The sequence below is a fragment of the Haliotis asinina genome, chromosome 15, assembly GCF_037392515.1.
Source record: "Haliotis asinina isolate JCU_RB_2024 chromosome 15, JCU_Hal_asi_v2, whole genome shotgun sequence".
NCBI classification, from domain to species: Eukaryota; Metazoa; Mollusca; class Gastropoda; order Lepetellida; family Haliotidae; genus Haliotis; species Haliotis asinina.
In genome coordinates this window covers 8,951,129-8,972,096 of record NC_090294.1, presented here as the reverse complement: position 1 = coordinate 8,972,096, position 20,968 = coordinate 8,951,129, and the positions used below count along the sequence as shown (strand labels likewise).

The window sequence follows — 20,968 nt, the reverse complement described above, 5'->3', positions numbered from 1 at the left end:
TAAAGTGGTGTATACTAAGAATGAGAATGTGTAGTTAAAGCCGCTTTTATCACTGCAGGGGGCACAAGAAATCCCTTTCGCGCTGTTAAATGGCAGTGTAAATTGTTATTAGACAATATACTGTAATTGTCCTACATTGTTCTGATACGATTCAGTAAAAGTTCATGACATTTTGTCTCAGCAAAATCTAGTTGTCTGGAATGTATTTCTGAAGAATTGTGGAAGTTAGTGTATTGTGTTGCTTTTGAAGTCAAGAGTAATCTAGAATTCTCAAGAGAAACTTACGACACATCAGCAATTTATACTTGTCTGTTGTTGTTGGTTATTTGGTTTACACCGCTATCTGCATGCAGTATTCCAGCTATATGGCGGCAGTCAGTCAATAATCGAGTCTGAACCAGACACACCAGTGATCAACATTATGAGCGACGATCTGCGCAAATGGGAAACGATGACGTTTGCGAGTCTGACCAGCCGAACTCATTAGCCGCCCTATACGACAAGCATTGGGGATCTTTACTGGTTACACAAACAGACAAACCCATCTCATTGCATGAGTGAAGTTCGTGTTTTATACTTGTATATCCACCATAGGCTTATTTAGATGTGTGACCTCTGTTACGTCGAAGCGATTGTAATTAGCACAGTTGGCATTGTTCTAACCGTTGCTACCGTGTAGTATACAGTCATTGCAATTGAACCGTCATTCTATCGTTAGACGCTGTAACATGTAGTTTCTTAAATGAATGTGCGCTTCCTGTGTATGATATGTCCGGAGTAATGAGCAGACCTGTATGACTTATAATACGGCTGTACTTTTTGTATACAATTTCAGTTAACAGGTTGACTCCTAAAAACACATCGTATCCATGTGGGGAAACGAATCTTGACCTTTGGTGTGACGAACGAACACTTAAACCTGGTCGCCTCCCTCCATTGCTGTTAGTTCTTCCATTAGACTGATCCTATGCTGTAAACTCTACATATGACACTATACACTATGTATATAGGCTGTGTATAGAATATCTCCACTTATGCAATACGCCTAACGTCCATATGAACATATAAACATTATTATCCACACATCCAGTGGCGGGACGAATTATACCTCACTGTGCCAGACGCTCAATTCCCCACAAAAATGTCACCGCTGTGTGTTGTCTGCATAACGACCTACATTTGGTCCCCACCCCCCTCCCCCCGTCGATTTCTCCCCATACTCCTCACCCTCCCACTTCCCTCCTTCTCCCCTGCCATATAGTCGCGCGTGACGTCAGCGCGAGGTCAGAGCGGAGCCCAGTCCTCTCAGCGAACAACAGTCTGTGCCCGCAAACTCATTACTATTCATGAAGGATGAATATGTATGAAGCAAACGAGGCCAATGCATTACGGCTACCGAAGCAGACAGCTCAGTTTAAGTGTGGGACGAGGCACCTCTTGGCATTCAGGAAATAGAAACTTCAGATTTGTGGAATATAGTTGAACATAACCATGCCTGCCACGCCCGATCAACTGTCCAAATATGAAAAGGTAAGTTTCTGTACATTTGTGACAGACTGGAACTCTTGATTAATCCTGAACAACCGAAAACAAGGGCGCTGTCGCGGACGATATAAATCTATTTATAGACCCGACCAAAACATTTGGAGGTTCGGTCACAGTCTAAGCATCTCAGAGAAAGAGATTTCATCCTGTTAAGTTTTTATTGTGTACTAAGATGTTTAAAGATACTGTGCAGTGGTTTAGTTTGAACGTACTGTGTGATTTCTCGTCGGGATCAACACAACAAGGTACGGTTTGTTCATATGTGGGTCATTCGTATGTCGAACCGTGTTGAATGTACACAAAGCTTGTAGTCACATAGTGCCTCCATTTGTACCGGCACTGAAACATTAACACATATGAATCAGTGTGAATCACGTGGTCAATGTCCACTGTTTGTTTATTTCATATTCAGTTACATGTTTCTGCATCAAAAACACAGTGTTATCATGCTATGGCGAAGCCCTGTTCTGATTGGTCAGAATATGGTGTGTGGCTGGCACACCTCCACAGTCTTCTTGGAAGGTCGAATATATTATCCTATCCCCCGTGCCCCTAGCGCTTCGTTCCACTTGACCGATTTAAACAGCCTTAGTATTACATTTTGTTGATGTTCTGATGAAACAACCTTCGTCGGAAACTACACGCAGATGCACTAGGAGGATATGACAAGTACATACATAGGCCATCACATACGTATGGCGGCGTATCTCTCTACAACGCAGTAGCGGTATTGATCTCATAGTGAGGGGCGAGAGCTAGCAATTCAGCACAAACCAGGGTTAAAAGAGACTAACAAATTTAGACAAGTGGTATTTTAATCAACTAAATTCAAAACAACTTACTCGTACTTTACGTGTAGCAATGTGAAATTGGTTTTTTGTTTGTTTTTGTTTTGTGGATGGATTTATGATATGTTGCCATTATTGTCCGTCAGTTTGGCGCGCTTTGTAGGAAGTTAAAAGTTCCAAAACAAAGCATATGTTGTCAAGGATTCTTAATATCTCAAATGCATTTCACTTTCTTTACATCTTGAATGGATTTCCTATTTTCCGTACAGATTAACTCAATGCAGGCATACTTGTCTATACTTTTTGCAGATTTTCTGTTAAATCTGAAATGATGCAGTATTTCCTTGATCATGATTTCATGTAACTATCTGGCTGTCCGTTTTTAAATTTTAGATGAAATGATGTATTTAATGTGTATGTTTAAAAAACGTTTCGTATTGTGTCATTTGAATGTGAATTACCTGTATGTTTCGAATATGTGCGTGCGTGCATGCATGCATGTCTAGACTTACCCTGTGCTTATTGATGCACTGATCAATAAAACACGCTATGACTGACTCGTCTGGATGAACCGTTCATGTCACCATACCCGTATCTTGGTGTCCGCTAAACTGATCAACATGTCACCATACCCATATCTTGGTGTCCGCTGAACTGATCAAGATGTCACCATACCCGTATCTTGGTGTCCGCTAAACTGATCAAGATGTCACCATACCCGTATCTTGGTGTCCGCTAAACGGATCAACATGTCACCATACCCGCATCTTGGTGTCCGCTAAACTGATCAACATGTCACCATACCCATATCTTGGTGTCCGCTGAACTGATCAAGATGTCACCATACCCGTATCTTGGTGTCCGCTAAACTGATCAAGATGTCACCATACCCGTATCTTGGTGTCCGCTAAACGGATCAACATGTCACCATACCCGCATCTTGGTGTCCGCTAAACTGATCAACATGTCACCATACCCATATCTTGGTGTCCGCTGAACTGATCAAGATGTCACCATACCCGTATCTTGGTGTCCGCTAAACTGATCAAGATGTCACCATACCCGTATCTTGGTGGCCGTTAAACGGATCAACATGTCACCATACCCGCATCTTGGTGTCCGCTAAACTGATCAACATGTCACCATACCCGTATCTTGGTGTCCGCTAAACTGATCAACATGTCACCATACCCGCATCTTGGTGTCCGCTAAACTGATCAAGATGTCACCATACCCGTATCTTGGTGTCCGGTAAACTAATCAACATGTCACCATACCCGCATCTTGCTGTCCGCTAAACCGATCAACATCTCAAGAAAATCACTTTCGTCTTTCCTCAGACATCAGGCTTATACACTTGAGCGGCTGTCACAAGTTCCCCCAAATTCACTCACCATATATCCGAATGACATGACTCACTTGGACAGCTTCAAGATATACTGAAAGAAGTAATTCCCATTTCTTTGTACTCCCGTTGACTTTACCATATTACCTGCCCTTTGGCATTCGCACAGTATAGCAACTGTGTAGCGGGCGTTGAAGACATGGGGAACCAAGTTTTTTTGTTTTTCTCGACGAGGGTTATGACCTTCCTTGGTGGCATGCGAGTTTTTTCTTTGTACTCATTAAAGTGCGTTTTATCAAAACATGTTTGAAGATTACATTTTAATAACTTTGTTTTCATCTTGTACTGCGCACTATTTTCTGTTCCATTTGTCATTTCTACAGGGTTTGATTTTATCACTTTTAATATCTTCCCTATCGAGGTAGGACACAAACAACCTTATGCTGCATTGAACTTTTGGAGCTGTAGTGAGTTAAAAGAACATTATGCAATCGCGTTTATTGTATTTTTTTCTTCAGTCTTTTAGTTCAATTGTCAAGCAAAATAGCACATGGCATATCTAAAACATCTCTAAAACAAGGTTGAAGCCTTTGAAGCAACCTGCCTTAAAGTGTCCGTAATTATACGTGAAGCCTTTTTCCAGTGGTAACAACACCCAAGTAGGACAGTGGTCGATTGATGTTTATTACCGACTCTACAAGGGTGCTTCACTCAGCTTCCGCCTTTGTTTTTAGGAACGTCTTTTTAACCCAAAGGACACAGAAATAAGGTCTCTCAATAAGGAGCCTTATACATTTGAAGACTCACAGGCGCTGAACAACGGAGTATGCTATAGAGGATTCACGGAATTGTTTCTAAATTAGAACTTGTTTTAGGTGTCTGTGGGCTATGGTGAAAATTCTCTCTAATTTTTCAACTGTTCAAAACCAAATCATGACCAATTTTTCTCTTCGTTAATTTCTTGTACAGTGATTTTACGTGGTAAAGGACCATACTGCTAGGTTAGGTTCAGTCGTACACTAGTTATGGAGTTGCTTGAGTCTCCAAGGCAAACATAAATAGCTTACTTGATAATTTGTAAAATAAATGTGATGAATACGTCCGGGCTTCTTTACTGTCCGCTTTTCAAAGGGTAGAACTACTATATATTCATGGGCTCTGCATTCAGCACAGACTTGTAGCAAGGCTATATACCAGTGTCATGAAACTGTTCAGTCGTGGGGTAATAGTCCCGACACCCGGGACTGTGTAATATTACACTCCCAGCACGGTCTAATATGTATAGCACGTGGCACGGGACTGACGAATACCAACGGTGCCAAGCTGTTTGTCATTTCAACGTTTTTCCTCGCTCAGAAAATTACTTGTTTGTGTGAGGACGTGCTACCATTAGATCCAAGAAGTCAACGAACTTGTGGAATAATGGGTTCCTTGATTTGACTCGACTCGACACTTGTATTGATTTTTTTTCAAGTATCTGAAAAATGCAGGAAGTCTCTTGTCCCATCCATTATATACGTTAAACGCTTTGAAACTGTTTAAATATTTTTCAGAACGTAAATGTTAGTACTAGTCACCCCACCAATACGGTGTTTGTATTTTCATCGGCTTTATTCCGAGCCTCGAAACCTCGCTTCTGTGGAACTTCAACTCAGAATTAATGTCATACATCTTGAAACCAGAAACCGTAATAAATGAATCTGGATCAGAGACGTTTTGTTGAGCAAACCGAGAGAATATCTTGTCATCAGTTTTAAAGGATCGGGTAATGTTTTGCAATTGATTTCAATTAAAGATCAACGATGCAGCAATCCCGACCAAATGTGCCTACCTGATAACGAGGACTTGTGGACATCAGCCCTATTAACTGATTGTCGTCTTTTGTCTGTAGTTCCAGAGGCATGTACGTGCGTGCTGCCTTCACACTGTACTATATTTATAAAAGTATGACCTACACTACGAGTCGGGACCAGACTATAGACTTGAACCCCAAAGTTCAAAAGGTCCTGTAGTTAAAGAGTAAATAGGAAACATTTAATATTTGGCACTGGTTGGGATGTTTTATTAGCTGGATTTGATTTTTATTATTTCAAACGTTTGTCACATATGCTATGTTCACAGGTAGACCCAATTAAGAATTGTTAGATTTATTGTTTAGATACGTGCGCTTTATAGTTTTTATAGAATCTGTTCACCATTAACTTGGACTGGCCATCAACATTATTACTTAGGGCGATATATCTCGACCGTATTTAAACCACGCCAGGTAGATGTAGCCCTGAAACAGTGCAGTAGTGTTATGCCAGCCTTGGCACATAAAGTGTGAGCCACCTGTACTTCGTACATATGAAGCTGGCTCCATAGCTAACGTGTCCTTGTACTTGTCGCTAGGTTACCACCATTTGGTAATTCAGCCTGTAACCTTAGCATTTGGAATGGAGCACGCCGTAGGTGTTCGTGGTGTCTAGTGAAATAAAATGCCCGTAAATACCCAATATTGAAATCAGGGGGAATAGCTGTATTACTGGTGTGAAGTGACATTCCAGTAATATTAGCATTTGAGATAACAGGTGTAATGAGTGTTTGGGGTTATCAAGCGAAAGTATTGTCCTCTAAGTTCATTGTCTTAAATCACAGGCAGACTGTATGTTTTGGGATGTCAAATGAAAAGATAGTCAGCTTATACGTATATATTTCATTTGACATTGTGAAAGATCTAAGCCATTCATTCAGTATTTGAAGGTCAGCCATTTCTCCTACGTGTGACGTACTCAGTCTGTATCGCTAGTCTGTCTCACTATCCCTGTCACACATCGTTTCCCATTAGCCTTCAGTGAATCAAGTCTGGATATCCTCATGATTCCATCTGATTCGGACTCCTTTTTAATTTATTTGGGTTTATTTGTTATTGCCAAAACATTATATATTCAGAGAATTAGCGTTAGTCCATGTGTACTCCATGTGTGTTGGTCCTGTTATAGTCAGTCACACAATCCCTGTACCACATCATTTTCCCTACAGTCTAGCCCTCTCTGCAGTGCGAAAGCCTAAATGAAGCAAGTCTAGATTTCTTCATGTTCGGGCTCCCTAGGTTTTTTTTTTTCATTTTAAACGGGCTTATTTGTTGCTATCAAAATTATCTGTATTCAGGAACTAAGGGTTAGCCTAGTCCTGTTACGGCGTTGTGTCTGGCAGAACGCCATACTGGTCTCTTACAAGCCATTGTTTTGTTTACTCAATCGGTGGATTCAACTCAGCTAACGAGCCATGAGAGGCGTGGATCAGGCCAATCAACAATTCTGAAGAATTCTGGTTTGTCGGCAAAGACCAACTCGTTTGTCGTCAAAGACCAACTCGACCTTAATCCGTCCGCACATTTATGCCGGGATTAGGAGAAACCATATCGTCTTTATAGATTAGTGTGCCACTAATGCCATCGTTGATCTGATTCTGTGTCACGATACTCAGCCGAAATCAACACAACTAGTCTGTTGCAAATATATCTAAGAAAGCCCACGCAAGCGGCAAGTCTAGATTTCCTTAGATTCAGAAAATGAAGAAAGTTTCAGGGCTCCATTTAATTATATTATAATTTTTTTAACTATGAACATTTTTTACAGTAAAATATGTTCATTTCGGAGGCTAGTTGTTAGTCTACAACACAACATGTCCCAGCATGGACATAATAGGACGTACGTGGATAAGTGGTCAGTAATATGTCAATATAGAATACGGAACACGTAAGAACAGGAATGCATACCATATTTTTAAGGATAACAACTTCTATATATTTATGGGACGTTTAGAGTTATATTTTGCTTCACCTAATCCAGCTTCCACCATACAACCGTGCCATGTATTCAGCGTCGTCCATGATGCCTTTGGAGAAATACGTAAGATACATAAATATAAATCATATGTAGTAAACAAATTCAACTATGTTTATGTAGAAAAACATTTTATTAACCACCAATCCGGGAACTGTTGTCCATTGGTGTAAAGTCTCACATCAGGTTAGAAACTGTGTCTTGCAACGTTGTCTTTGTGTATCATGAGTACTTTACAATTGCCTCGGACTTTGGGACTATGGGACCAGTGTCCCATTTCTTCAGACTATATTCTTGAACACCGAGTAGCTATCATCGTAACTTAAGATCGCTTTTTGTACTTCGCAATATATCCGTCCGCAAACCAACACGTTCGGGGAATCGCCATTGTTGTAACAGAGGGGACAGGAAATGTTTAGAAAGACATTTATGATTTACTTTATTTATTAAGATATGGTCATGTTTATTGGCAGTGGTGGATTTACACGATATAAGGAGTGTCACTTCTCAGTCTGGTCAAGCACGCCGATACCCGATTGCCTGATGTAATAATTTAAATATGATATATGTATCCTGCTTTGTGAGATTAGCTGTTAGACATTGAGGTCTGTAATTTCTTGACACTGGCCCGACGTTGCCTGCAACTGTTTTTAAAACCTACTACGCTGCTTGTGAATGAAATACCAACGCTGACCTTTGGTCAGACTTCGGCCATTAATGACCACGCACCTGCCCCTCTGCCCCACTGCCCCGAGCTATAATTACTACGACGTGACACAGCAAAGGCCCGCCGTCTCACGCGTGTTATCACGAGACATCGCGGTCATGTGACACTACCCAAACAACGCCACCAGGGACTGTCATTCACAATGTGACGAGGAAAGAGTTGCTGGATCGAATAACCTGCATGTACTTGTTGTGTATCTCCTCTGATGCACATAATACGTATACGTACGTACGCACGCGCACCCTAAATGCTCATCGATCTGTTCAACCCAGTTTGTAATCTAAAACTTTAACTACTTGTGATTACATTACTATATGAAAGAATGCGTCATTCCGACTGGTTAAAAGTGAGCTCTGTCGTCCATGTGGTATATGTATTTGTTATCAAACAATACCGTACGTATGTACAGATCGATATCCTACATATCAAGAAATGAAAATGGCTGATGTCAATCACAAACTGTTCGATATCGGAACGTTTGTTGATTCTCTTACCTAAACATCTCTTCTCCCTAATCGAAACAAGAACGTATCGATTCCGTGGGGAGACGATCTCAAAATACAAATTTATCTGTACAGTATGTGGATGAACAGAAGATGGACACCGTTTTGGAGGAGCACCAGCTAAGGTTTTTTTGTAGTCTCAGCAAAATAACAGTCTCTCGTCAGGTCAGCACACCCAGTTAACCAGTCTGCACTGTCTGAGTATGTCAAAACATTTTTGTGTAGACGAGGGTCCTGCGCGATGACAGGAGACAGCCAGAGTGTGACGCATTTCAAAACAGCAAGCAGTTGGGAATATTTTCCACGCTCGTCGGACGAACCATTGTTGGAACCACTGCGTTGGAAACAGGAATACACTTAATCTAATGATTCAACGTCACCGCCTAGTTTTCGTCAGCTATATTGGCCTTAGCACGTGTGTTACGCGTTATTTCTTACGACCCATTATAATGACGTGTAATCTATGAAATAAAGTTACATGTATACATTTAAGAAATCCACACTGGACCAACAACAATCTTAAATTATAGTTTAGGCAATCAAGACTTACCAGACCATTCTACACTTAAAGAAGCGGCTGGGTAGCCCTGTGGTTAGAACGTTCGGTTGTCACAACGAAGACCTATTTTCAATTCCCCATCATGGGTAGAGTGTGTAAAATCCATTACTGGTGACCCCCGCCATTGCTACATTGCTATCAGCGTCGTAAAACCATAGTCACCCACGTTAGACTTAGGTTTGACTCCTACTTAATCTATTCTTTAGGGTCAGTTCAGTCAGGCCCGATCATCCAGTCAGTGAACTATCGAAGGTGATCATTGTGTGCATGGTCAGCTTGACATTGTCCCGCACCCGAATGTATTATCTTCATCATCGTAACAGCGTTATCCCAATTGGAATGGCTGGTGATACCCTTCTTGGGAACTCCGGGCGTTATTCGTTTTCGTTGGATTTTTAACGACTTTTTTCTTCCTACACTGCATGGAATCTTTGAAGTCGGAAAAGTTTTATGCAGGATCTCACTACATCTAATATCTACTGTACCTTGAAATAGGTTGTATTGCATGTCCAGTTTGACCAGGTAATGTTATTGTTTTATATAGGTAAAATATAGATCTAAGCAAGATCATATTATTGTGTTTTTCAATAACGCTCAATTCCGGAAATAGCCGATTCTATCAGCATATCGGAACGAACCTGTATGATCTTTGAGTGCCCGAGTTTCATCAAGATGCCTGATGCAATGCGAAACCCCAGATCTGTACCTTCTGTGTAAACAAATGGTGTATAAATAGGCTAAAGTTCCTGCCGTACTTCCCTACTGCGCCTGCGCAATACATTCAGTGGGTGAAATGATATATATGAATCAATGCCAAACCGGATGTTCAGGGTAAGCTGACTGGGACATGATCCAACACGTCAAGACGTTGTTCTTATGTTAAACTTATTGAGTGTTATTATTGAAGCTCGTCTATGCACATGGAATGAATCTGCATGCAGGGATTGTTTGGAACCGATTTTATTGTATCCTCAAATGATGTTGACAAAATAAACAATGTTAATGGATGAATAATGAGTGAATGCATGTTGATGGTGCATTGAAACAGCATTTCAGGCATGATGACGCGGATGTGTTTGACTGAGGAGCAAAGCCCGAAGTAATGCAATTCTGAGAAATTAGTGAAATCCAAGAACATGGTGCAGGGATGGTTCAAACAAATTCTGGGATTCGAAACCCAAATCATTTGCTATTGACAGATATAGACACAACACGCACGGTGTCTTCATATGTAGAAAGGGGACATATTCGAGGGTTTAAGGAAAAAATGAATAGTGTAAATGTTGGTAAGAGAACCAAATCTAGAAGACATTTCCCTTGAAAACATGTGACAGGCGTTCAGTACTGGATTAGGAAAGGTAGTGATTGACAATGTTACTTGAGTGTAGCCTGACTCAGTGTAACCTGATCAGATAACGGAGGATATCACTGTGTGATAAACGTCATATCAATCTCACGTCATGGTAGAGACACACGGCGCTGGGGTCACTTTTGAGCACCACGTTCTCATTTAGCCTACTTTAGATACACCGGAGATACCAAGCAAGAATACACTGGTATCAGTGCGAGAGACACAAAACAATCAGCCAAACACTGGGATGGTGATGGGCGAACGCTTTAACCGTCTGCCCACCATAATGCTGTATGAGATTTCTGGGGACAATCCGGAAATATATTTTGCGGAAACGACTGAGAGCACATGACGAAGATAAAGCCATGTCTTGTTCTCAAGTTGCATCTTTTCAACATTTGATCCATAGTGGGATTTGTGCTTTAGCCTGTGATAGTTACAGTATTGTCGAAAAATGAAAGATCACTGGACCAGATCATTCCCTTGACCAATGGCATCTTGTAAACCTCGCTTTGGTGTCTTTTGTAAAGGTCAAGGACAGACACAGAGACCCAGGGTCAGCACGTGTACTTATAAACTTGATTTTCTCGACTGATGTTTTCTTTGTCGTTATTTCATCAACTGAAGGCCAGCAGCGGGGGATCCTGAGTCACGTCGAAATCACTTTCCGCTGATTAACAGTTCCTGCGTGATTTGTATTAGTAGGTTTAAAGAGTGACTGTGATATATATATATATATATATATATATATATATATATATATTGCATAACAAAAAACCAAAAAAACCCCAACAACTCAAAAATACAATTAAAGCTGTCAAAACCGGCAACTGTCCAATCCAGCAAGTCAACACCGGCATATAAGCTCAGTCCCGTCCGCGGCATGTACAATTATCATCTGCTCTACAATCCGGCTCATTGTAGAAACTGGATTGTTTCTTCAGTCCCGATAAGTGCCGGTTTGGACAGCTTCCAATGTAAGTGGAACTGGTATTAAAAAGCTTACAGTACATTACTGACATGTAATTTGGAAGGGATATAGTCATTTAGCTTTCCAAATATATTTTGATCGTCATCATGTTCAGTAGTGCCGTGTCTCGTACTTCTGCATGGATGTAGACTGGTTGATGGCTTCGTATCGTGTGGACTACTCGTTCCGGTCCTGATGTTTGAGCTTTGCTTTATCAACGTTTGGGAGGAAAGCTTCTGAAACACTTTTGATAGTAAACGTTGTTGTAAGCGAAAACTTTAGTCGTGGGAAGGATGGAGTATTTCAGCATGGGGGGTTTTTAAGCATAGGCATGCAGTTTCGTTTGTCTATCCTATATATAACTTTTATGCTTATGTGAAATTTGATCTAGGCGAGTATTTTCAGTAGCAATTGGATGGGTGCAGAAAGGCTGTTGGCGAGTATGTCTCGGGGAATATAGTCTGGTGTATTCAGGGACGGCAACATCCAGTTGTCCAAGGTCTTGTTCGTTGACTGACAGTGGGGAGGAGCTTAGTGTAGAGTGTCGAGACTGGTGTATCACGCGAGTAGTGTCAAGGTCGAACGACAAGTCACATGACCTGGTGTTTAAGACCAAGCGTTACGTAGATAACACTTATTGTTCAGTCCGCCCGGTGACGGAATATCCCACCGATCCAGCGCTCGACGTCTCAAAACATCTCCCTTTGTCGAAAATCTTGGGCTGGTGGGTGTTCCGGACCAAAGTCAAAATGAGTTTGAAAATTGCCGAGAACTGTAAATGCGCCGTAGATTCAGAATGCTTTTGCGAGGTAAGACAAATAGTCGTGTTTATCCGTCTTACATTATCCATAAATGGAGGTCAAAGGTATATTATGGACATTGGTGATTTCTTATTTCTCGTTTGATCTTGCTGAAGGAACATGACAGGGTACCATCATCAATTGCATCAATAGCATAACCTGTTCATTGTATGATACTGTCAAACATGGCGTCACGTGTTGCTTGACCAAAGAACACGACAGAAGACCAGAATACGTTGAATATGTGCACTTTCTTCCGACTGCATCGATTGCATAACCTCTTCATTGTGTGTTACTGTCAAACATGGCTTCGCGTGTCCGTTGGCCATCGACATGAAGCGTCTTGGGGAAGCCTTGCAGGATGTCACATTGCGTAGTTTGTCAAACGACAGAACAACTATTGGACAGCTCTGTCCGTAACCCAACCTAATTAACTGTTTTATTCTTGGAAAATCCAATCTCATCTCCATCTTTGATTTCCCCTATTCTTCGCCGATCTAGGAAGAGAAGTGATAGCATTAAATACACATTGTTTGTCCGGGACTGATTGCCTGCGTCTTCACGAACAGATTTGACGCACACATTTTGATTTATCGATAGTCAGAACATCCACACTAGTCAAGACGTACTTTCCGATTACTGGTTTGGACGTCAGTTTTGGTGACGGCACAATCAGTCGGGACTCCTAGCGTTCGTTTTACAAAATCCCCATCTAACATTTACAACGCAGAAGTGGGCATACATATTTTCCATTGATCATTGACCACCCGTGAAGATCTGGTGTATGATTGGACTTAGAATGCTTGTCATGGGAGTCATTTGAATGATGCATGTCATCGCAAACCAAGATTAATGCTCACGAAACTCACGACATTATTGTCTGACAAATGCTGCATATATTATATAGATGTTGCTGGGATATTGCAGCGTCAAACAACACTCAAACCCATTGCCGCTGAAGGGTATGTCCCCAGGAATATAAACCGTTCCCCTTTCTCCCCACCCTTTCGAGTATTAGGTGAAACCAGAGACAATTTACCGATCGCTGGCGAAACTGAAACTAACTGACACGGTGTTTTAATTGTTTACAGACTGCACTGTGCGCTATAACTAACTTACCTGTAGATTGCTAATGCCAGGTAAAATGACAACGCCAAAGAATATTTAAAGAACACTTTCCATCATGATAATTTGTCATCCCGGTGTTTGAGGTATGCTTGTTTTTGCGATCCTCGTCCTAATGTGCGAGACATGGGTCAAGGTGGCAGCCCTGGTCATGGGCCGGGCTGTCGTTGAACTTCACGAAGGGCGGTGCTTGGCGTACATCTGGCTGCCCTCCGTCCCCTGCACGCGTCCTACTGACCCACATGGGTAGCCAGGCCTACATACCTCCACCATGTTACTAAACGCAGACTTAAACTGCATAAGGGGTCGTGTATTTAGAATAACGAGTGAGCGAACATATTTGAAAGCTGGCTTATGGTTATTCAGGACAAGAGTTTGTTTATGTTGTAAATGTGACAGCACTAGTTGCATATTTCATTCTTGCTGCACTTGTATTTAATGCGTCTGTATTTGTTGCCCCCCTTGTAAATGCTACAGTGGTATTTGTTCTCATGTTGTTGGACTTGTTGTTGCGCCAGATTTTGTATTTATTGCATTTTGTTGCATTGTATCTTATTTTCTTCTTTCTGGCAGATCGAGGCTTTTGTCAAGGGCTTCAAATTGTCGACCTTGACCTACAAGCGCGTGATGCATTTACTGAACCAGGAGATGAACAATGGGTTGAAGGAACACACTCACCATGTGGCTGACATCAAGATGTTCCCGACATTCGTCAGATCGCTCCCGGATGGCTCAGGTAAGGCCATGGAGAAAGGACATTCGAGTAAAAACATTGAGGATGTCCTCTTTAGTAAGGTCACTGGAATAAGGTCATTTGAAGGACAAGTAATGAAATGATCTATATTATGGAGGACATGGCCAGGAATATTGACTTAAGGACAGTCGTATTTTCTCTTCAGCTAAATTGATTAAAGGTTTAGCTAATGACAATTTACTGAAGGCCTTTAAGGGAATTAGAGCATGGCCACAGCAGCAGAATAGGTTTCTTTGTGCATGGATGCGGCCCTCTGTTGGTCGAAACAGTTGTTTCTTCATTTCCAACTAACACATTTTATATTTCCCTTCTAGAAAATGGCGATTTTCTTGCTCTTGACCTTGGCGGTACGAACTTCCGGGTGCTACTGGTGAAGCTGAACAAGGGGGATGTGGACATCCAGAGCAAGACCTATCTTATACCCCAGAGAATCATGTTGGGGACAGGACAACAGGTGCGTGAATCAGGGTGGTGGATATTAGGATTTGTGTTGTTTGAGTTTTTTCTTTCATGTTTGTCTTAACTATTCATTTTTCCAAATCTGTGTCATTATATGGCGTATGTTATCATAGTTTGATGTCTTTTTATTTTCTTGCAGTTGTTCGATCACATCGCTGACTGTATCGGGAAGTTTGTTCGGGATCACGATCTGGTCGGACAGAAGCTACCACTAGGATTCACATTCTCTTTCCCATGCAGACAGGAAGGACTGGCCAAAGCGAGGCTTTCAAAGTGGACGAAGGGCTTCCGGTGTGAAGGTGTTGTGGGAGAAGACATATGTCATCTGCTGCACGAAGCGCTCCGCCGCAGAACGGTAAGAGCAGGAAAATGTTCGTCAAATACGGCCTCTGTGACACTAGGTTTATACAACTAGCTGCCATGTACCCAAATATATTTTGCGTCTTTGTGTATCATTGGATAGTTTAAGCATAATGCAGAACAATTTGTCGACTACCATCTCAAGTCTTGTGAACAGGGCGTTTGGTATATTAATAGTTGTCGGGCTCGAATCCCATATGGGTACAATATGTGAAGCCCATATCTGGCGTGCCCCACTTGGCTAGGTTATCGTTGACAGCAGCTAAAACAATGCACACGCTGACACAGGCTTTAAAAGCGTGTGCCTATGATACTCTTCTAATACAGACGTGTTGGTATAGCTTGTATTAGTTTACAAGTTTATTATTACAAGTGTATATTGTCTGTTACAGAATTGTGACGTAGAGATCGTCGCTATCGTCAACGACGCCGTAGGAACGCTGATGTCAGCTGCACACACAGACAGAGACTGCGAAATCGGACTCATTCTGGGTAAATATATCTGTTTTTTTTTTATTGATAAAATAGCTTTGTGTTTAGTCATAGCAAGCAGAATATACTGAAAAAAAACAAACGATATTGACGAAGTCGTCGCTCTTTTGTTGACAGGAACTGGATGTAATGCTTGTTACATGGAGAAACTGGACAATGTTGGATTGTGGGACGGGGACTACAACCATCCTGAACAGGTATTGCCATGCATTATTTAATCCCCTCGTCCATCCATTTATTTGGCTATCCTCATGCAGTGAGCTGACAGGCCATAACTGAAATACCTTTAAAGCGGTTTTAAACCCAACTCACTCAGACACCAATCCAGTCAACCACACGCACGCTCACATACACACATACGTAGAATGGATCTGGATGTCTGTATGTGATCGACACAATATGAGATGAATGTGTTCAATAGCAACGTGAATTCTAGGCCTTATCGTCTTTGGTCTCCATTCACCAAGTCGATGAGCAGAGTTGATTGTGGCAGCTCCTACACAGTACTATGCCTTTGGGAATACATGTTCTGTATGTAACTTGAAACAGCCAAGTTCATTTTGTGATTTCTGATCCAGGTGATCATCAATACAGAATGGGGAGCGTTTGGAGACAATGGCTGCCTAGACTTCCTGCGGACCGAATACGACCGCGAGTTGGACACGTTCTCCATCAACCCTGGCAAACAAGTGTAAGTCGGAGTCTACATACTCATAATGTGAAATGAAAAGATACACGGCTGATCACCAGACCCATCATCACCAGACCCATCATCACCAGACCCATCATCACCATACCCATCATCACCAGACCCATCATCACCAGACCCATCATCACCAGACCCATCATCACCATACCCATCATCACCAGACCCATCATCACCAGACCCATCATCACCAGACCCATCATCACAAGACCCATCATCACCATACCCATCATCACCAGACCCATCATCACCAGACCCATCATCACCATACCCATCATCACCAGACCCATCATCACCAGACCCATCATCACCAGACCCATCAGACCCATTATCACCAGACCCATCATCACCAGACCCATCAGTCATGGCAGCTTGAAAGTATAACAGAAAAAAACATTTTTCAGTTTACAAGAAAACTGAAACCAGAATTGATTGCTAATAACTTTTTATGACAGGAAAATATGACCAACATTGATGACATTGATGTTTTATCCCAAGTCCGTAATACAGGAAAGTCGGTTGATATGAGATATTATTACAAACAAAAGCTCTGTCTTGACAAGTGAATAGCTATTCTGGAACTGCGGGTTTTCATTTGATTGGAATGCCTGAATTGTACGGCTTGATATCCCTGAGGATTTTTAATTACGTCTCACCTGTTCAAGACAGTTATGAAGGAGATATTGGAAAACATGTAACTGACACGCGTAGACACTCACTCACTTCAGGCTGGCAGAGAAACGACGGAAGTAGATGACGTTGCGGTTGAAGGTTTATAATGGTCTGTTATGTGTTCCCAGATTAGAGAAGATGATCTCCGGGATGTACATGGGAGAGATTGTCAGACTCGTCCTTGAGCGTCTCGCCATGGAAGGCCTCATCTTTCGCGGGGCAGACAGAGATTGCTATCTGTTCGAGAGAGGAAAATTCTACACCAAATACGTCTCAGAAATCGAAAGGTAAACTGTCATTTTCTTACTCTCATTTACCATTTTGGAATTCATTCTGCGTCACACAACACCACATTTATAATGATTTAATCATGCTATTGAAGTTATTTGAACGATCTCACATGCCTATTGTTTCTGTTCTAGTGACCATGATGAATTTTTCCGCAACACAAAGCAGGTGCTTGACGAGATTGGTGTGGAGAATTACACCACAGAAGACTGCAAGATTGTCAAGTATGTCTGCACCCTCATCTCAGCAAGAGCTGCATTCCTTTCAGCTGCTGGTAAGTACTTCCGGTCGACGTGGTTGCCACATCCTGTTCAAATATGGGTTTTAGTTTGAGGAAAGGAAATATCATAAATGTCAGAACGTCCACGAGTGTTTGAGGGGATTACCAGTTCTCTGAATGTTAAATAATTTTGCACTGATTATATAATATCCATAACTGACGGTATACCGCTTCTTCATTGTCTGTTACTGATTGTGTGCTGACTGGGTACCGGTTTTATAGTGTCTGATACCTATGATGTATAGATTCTCCATTGTCTTGTACTGATTGTGTACTGTCCTCCCCAGGGCTATCCACTCTGATCAACAAGAAGAACAAAGGTGACATGACCATCGCAGTAGACGGGTCCCTGTACCGCTTCCATCCCCGCTTCCACAACCTCATGAGTCTCAAGATGCAGGAGCTCGTCAAACCAGGGCTCAAGGTACGTAATCTGTCTCCTCATTCATGTACCACGTCATCACACACCATATACACTGCCAGAAGTTTCTTTGAACTTGTTTAAGGGATACATCGATCATAACATTAGCGTAATTAGTCGTTGTCTGGTTCCAGATCAATACTTCGTTCAAAGAGCTACCACATTAATCTTATAATAAAACCGTAGGAAATTTTTGTGGATGAAAAGACCCAGGTCATGTACCAAGCTTGACCCCCACCATTATATACTCTACATGGATATTCCATACTGATCCCATTGTGCAGAAGCTTTAGGAGGTTATATAGGGTGTCAGTTTTTGCGTTGCTCTGGAATAACCCGCTGTAAACCCACCTTTTTTATCTTTCAGTTCCGACTTCAACTATCTCACGATGGATCAGGAAAGGGTGCCGCTCTGGTTGCTGCCGTGGCTATGCGATTGAGAAACTCGAAAAAGCAGGAATGTGTATGAGGGAAAGCACTCTAGATGGCGCTGTAAATAATACTTTGCAAATGGCAGCATTTAACTATGTGTATATATCTGCTACTGACACCCGAATGGTCATAATACGTTTGCCCTCTTTGGCCAGCGAGCAATGCAAAATACTCTTCTTTTCCATTTTTGGGAAGGAAGTGGACATAATACGTTCAGGTTGCCGCCATTTCTCAGCCCCATCCTGTGCCTTCCGGCACATTGCGCATGACATAATGGACTGTCTTTCCGGAAGTCTTTCTCAACATCCATACACGCAAAAGAAGTCGAGACAACTCCTGAAACGCTTTGTTTGAATTACATGTATGCTGAAACTACCGTAACTGTCTGTGATGATGTGCTCGTGGTACATATTACCTGTTGCTTTGGTGCTACATGCAACAGATGGGTGGGGAGACAACTCTAACTGTGATAGGTTGCGAACTGTGTTGTCTGCCTTTGATGAAGGACGATTGCAGTTACCGTGAAGTATGAGAATGATGAGAAGGGAGCATGGCGTTCGGCTTCATCTGTCAGTACCCTGAAACGCTTGTGATTCTAGTAGACTTAGACCGTCGTTTGTGCGTTGGAGCGTTCGAAGAACAAACATTTGTTACCGGTATTGATCAAATTGGTGCACTGTTCTGACTGTGGCATTTGCGTTGTCTGTGTATGCTGTGACCTCATAGTTTTGCCGAGTGTTTATTATTTACCAGTTAAAACAACGTCAGCTTGAACCCAGCATTACAATGGCAGCTATTATTCATATTTCGTTGCGTTTCTAGAGGTGCATGATGCTTAATTCCTTTACTGGTAAATCAGTATCAAGCTGTACAGCGTGTATACTTGTAGATCTCGGGGATGTTAGTGCCAGCAGTATACACCTACACCGGGCCACGTGACAATGGTGTTGCCTAGCAACGTCAGTCTAATTCGACATCTTAACTCCCATCTGTGATTACGAATTTGTAGATTATCCTACTCATTAATGACAAGACAAATAATGCTATGTTAATATGTTTGCGTCTATTCTTGTTTTTGTTTTGTTTGAAAGTGCGACATGCTGATTTGGTAGTTTTATGCGTGTTGATGTGTACATATTGTTTTTTATTGTATGGAATAATAAACTATATGGGTTATATACTCATGCCAACATACTCCAGGTCGATGGTCAGTGAATGGATCTTGATCGCGGTGCACGTGTACATACGTCGGAAGATAACTTGAGAGCGTGTAATATTTGACAATCTTGGCTTGCTCCTCACGAATCTCTTACTAATATTTCTATGTAAATGAAGCTTTGTATATAACAAATAAACACGTAAGAATGAATTTTTGTTGTCATTTGTAAATGTGAAGATCTAAACCATTAGACGGATCTAATGCTGAGAGTGGTTATCAAACAGGATACCCTTATCATACATTCATCCAAAATGGCCGTCATGTTTGAAATGGGGATGGGGGTGAGTGGGGTCTTGTAACTTGTAACAATCTGAATCAGCTAGTTCATTGTGGGAGGAAATCCACTGTTGTATGTGACCCTCAATATTTAGGTATGTTTATATACCAAAACGCCCCCACAAAGCCGCCCATGCGCCACGTACACGAAGTTAATGTTTAGGACTCCGTAGGTTATTCCGGGTCAGTTTCCAACAAGCTGTGGTCGTTACAGCCAAGCCTTTTTGTCCGTGCTCGTCTGTTTCAGAGTCCCTGAACCACATTACTTTCCCTCCTGCCTAGCCCACGCTGCAGTCCTAAAGCTCTAAACAAAGCAAGTCTATATTTCCCAATGTTTTGAATCACCAATCTCAGCGGGTTTCCTTTCCAATTAAAACTGGATTATTTGTTACCATCAAAATTGCATATATTTACAGACTAAGCGTTGGTATGGGCCGTTCGAGCTCAGTTGTGTTTTGTTGCTTGCCATTCACAATCACTGGTGGGGAAATATGCAACAACAGCAACAACACAACTGAAAACCAATACCCACGGCGGGCCGAGGTGAACAGCTGACGCTGATCGACCCGGTCAGTGAACGGTAGGAGATGAATAACATGTTGTCCGGAATAAGTCATTGGTTTGTAGCTCTCCTAATCACTGAATATGTAACTGGGTTCCGTCTTTATTCGGGGTGAGCTGCACCCATTGTAGGGTAGTGATTCATCCTCAACACGACCAAAAACATATACCAATAAATGAACAGAATGTAATATTCTGTACGAACAAACAGGGAATGTTGCGTGTGTGTGCGTGCGTGCGTGCGCGCATACGAGTGGATAAATTCATCCTGTTTATCCAGAGAATATGTTTGCTATTTTGGGCAAAGTACAAGGTATCATACAGTTGACGCATCAACCCAGCACAATTCCAGACTCGCCACCCACATCATAACACCCACCCAGCCTACCTAGTCATCGCCCCCACCCCTGGTGATTCCAGACTGGCCCTGCTGTGGCACCATCGAGATTCGAACACCCACTCGTAAATTGATGTATCTTAGCCCTCGATCAAAACACATCAATTACCG

At 41.9% G+C, this 20,968-nt stretch overlaps 1 protein-coding gene across 2 annotated transcripts; it reads left to right on the top strand.

Annotated features, from left to right (window-relative positions):
• Positions 1-1,286: 1,286 nt before the first annotated feature.
• LOC137266031 (hexokinase type 2-like) lies at positions 1,287-19,773 on the top strand. Of its 2 annotated transcripts, none has more exons than XM_067801531.1 (11): positions 1,287-1,530; positions 14,114-14,276; positions 14,609-14,748; positions 14,893-15,108; positions 15,506-15,605; positions 15,723-15,802; positions 16,184-16,296; positions 17,112-17,270; positions 17,406-17,545; positions 17,839-17,975; positions 18,340-19,773. In XM_067801531.1, the coding sequence occupies exons 1-11, from the start codon at positions 1,492-1,494 to the stop codon at positions 18,439-18,441; spliced, it is 1,389 nt and encodes a 462-aa protein (XP_067657632.1). In that variant the 5' UTR covers positions 1,287-1,491; the 3' UTR covers positions 18,442-19,773. The 2 variants fall into 2 exon arrangements, with proteins under 2 accessions (XP_067657632.1, XP_067657631.1); XM_067801530.1 differs by lacking the exon at positions 1,287-1,530 and adding an exon at positions 12,054-12,424.
• Positions 19,774-20,968: the final 1,195 nt, after the last annotated feature.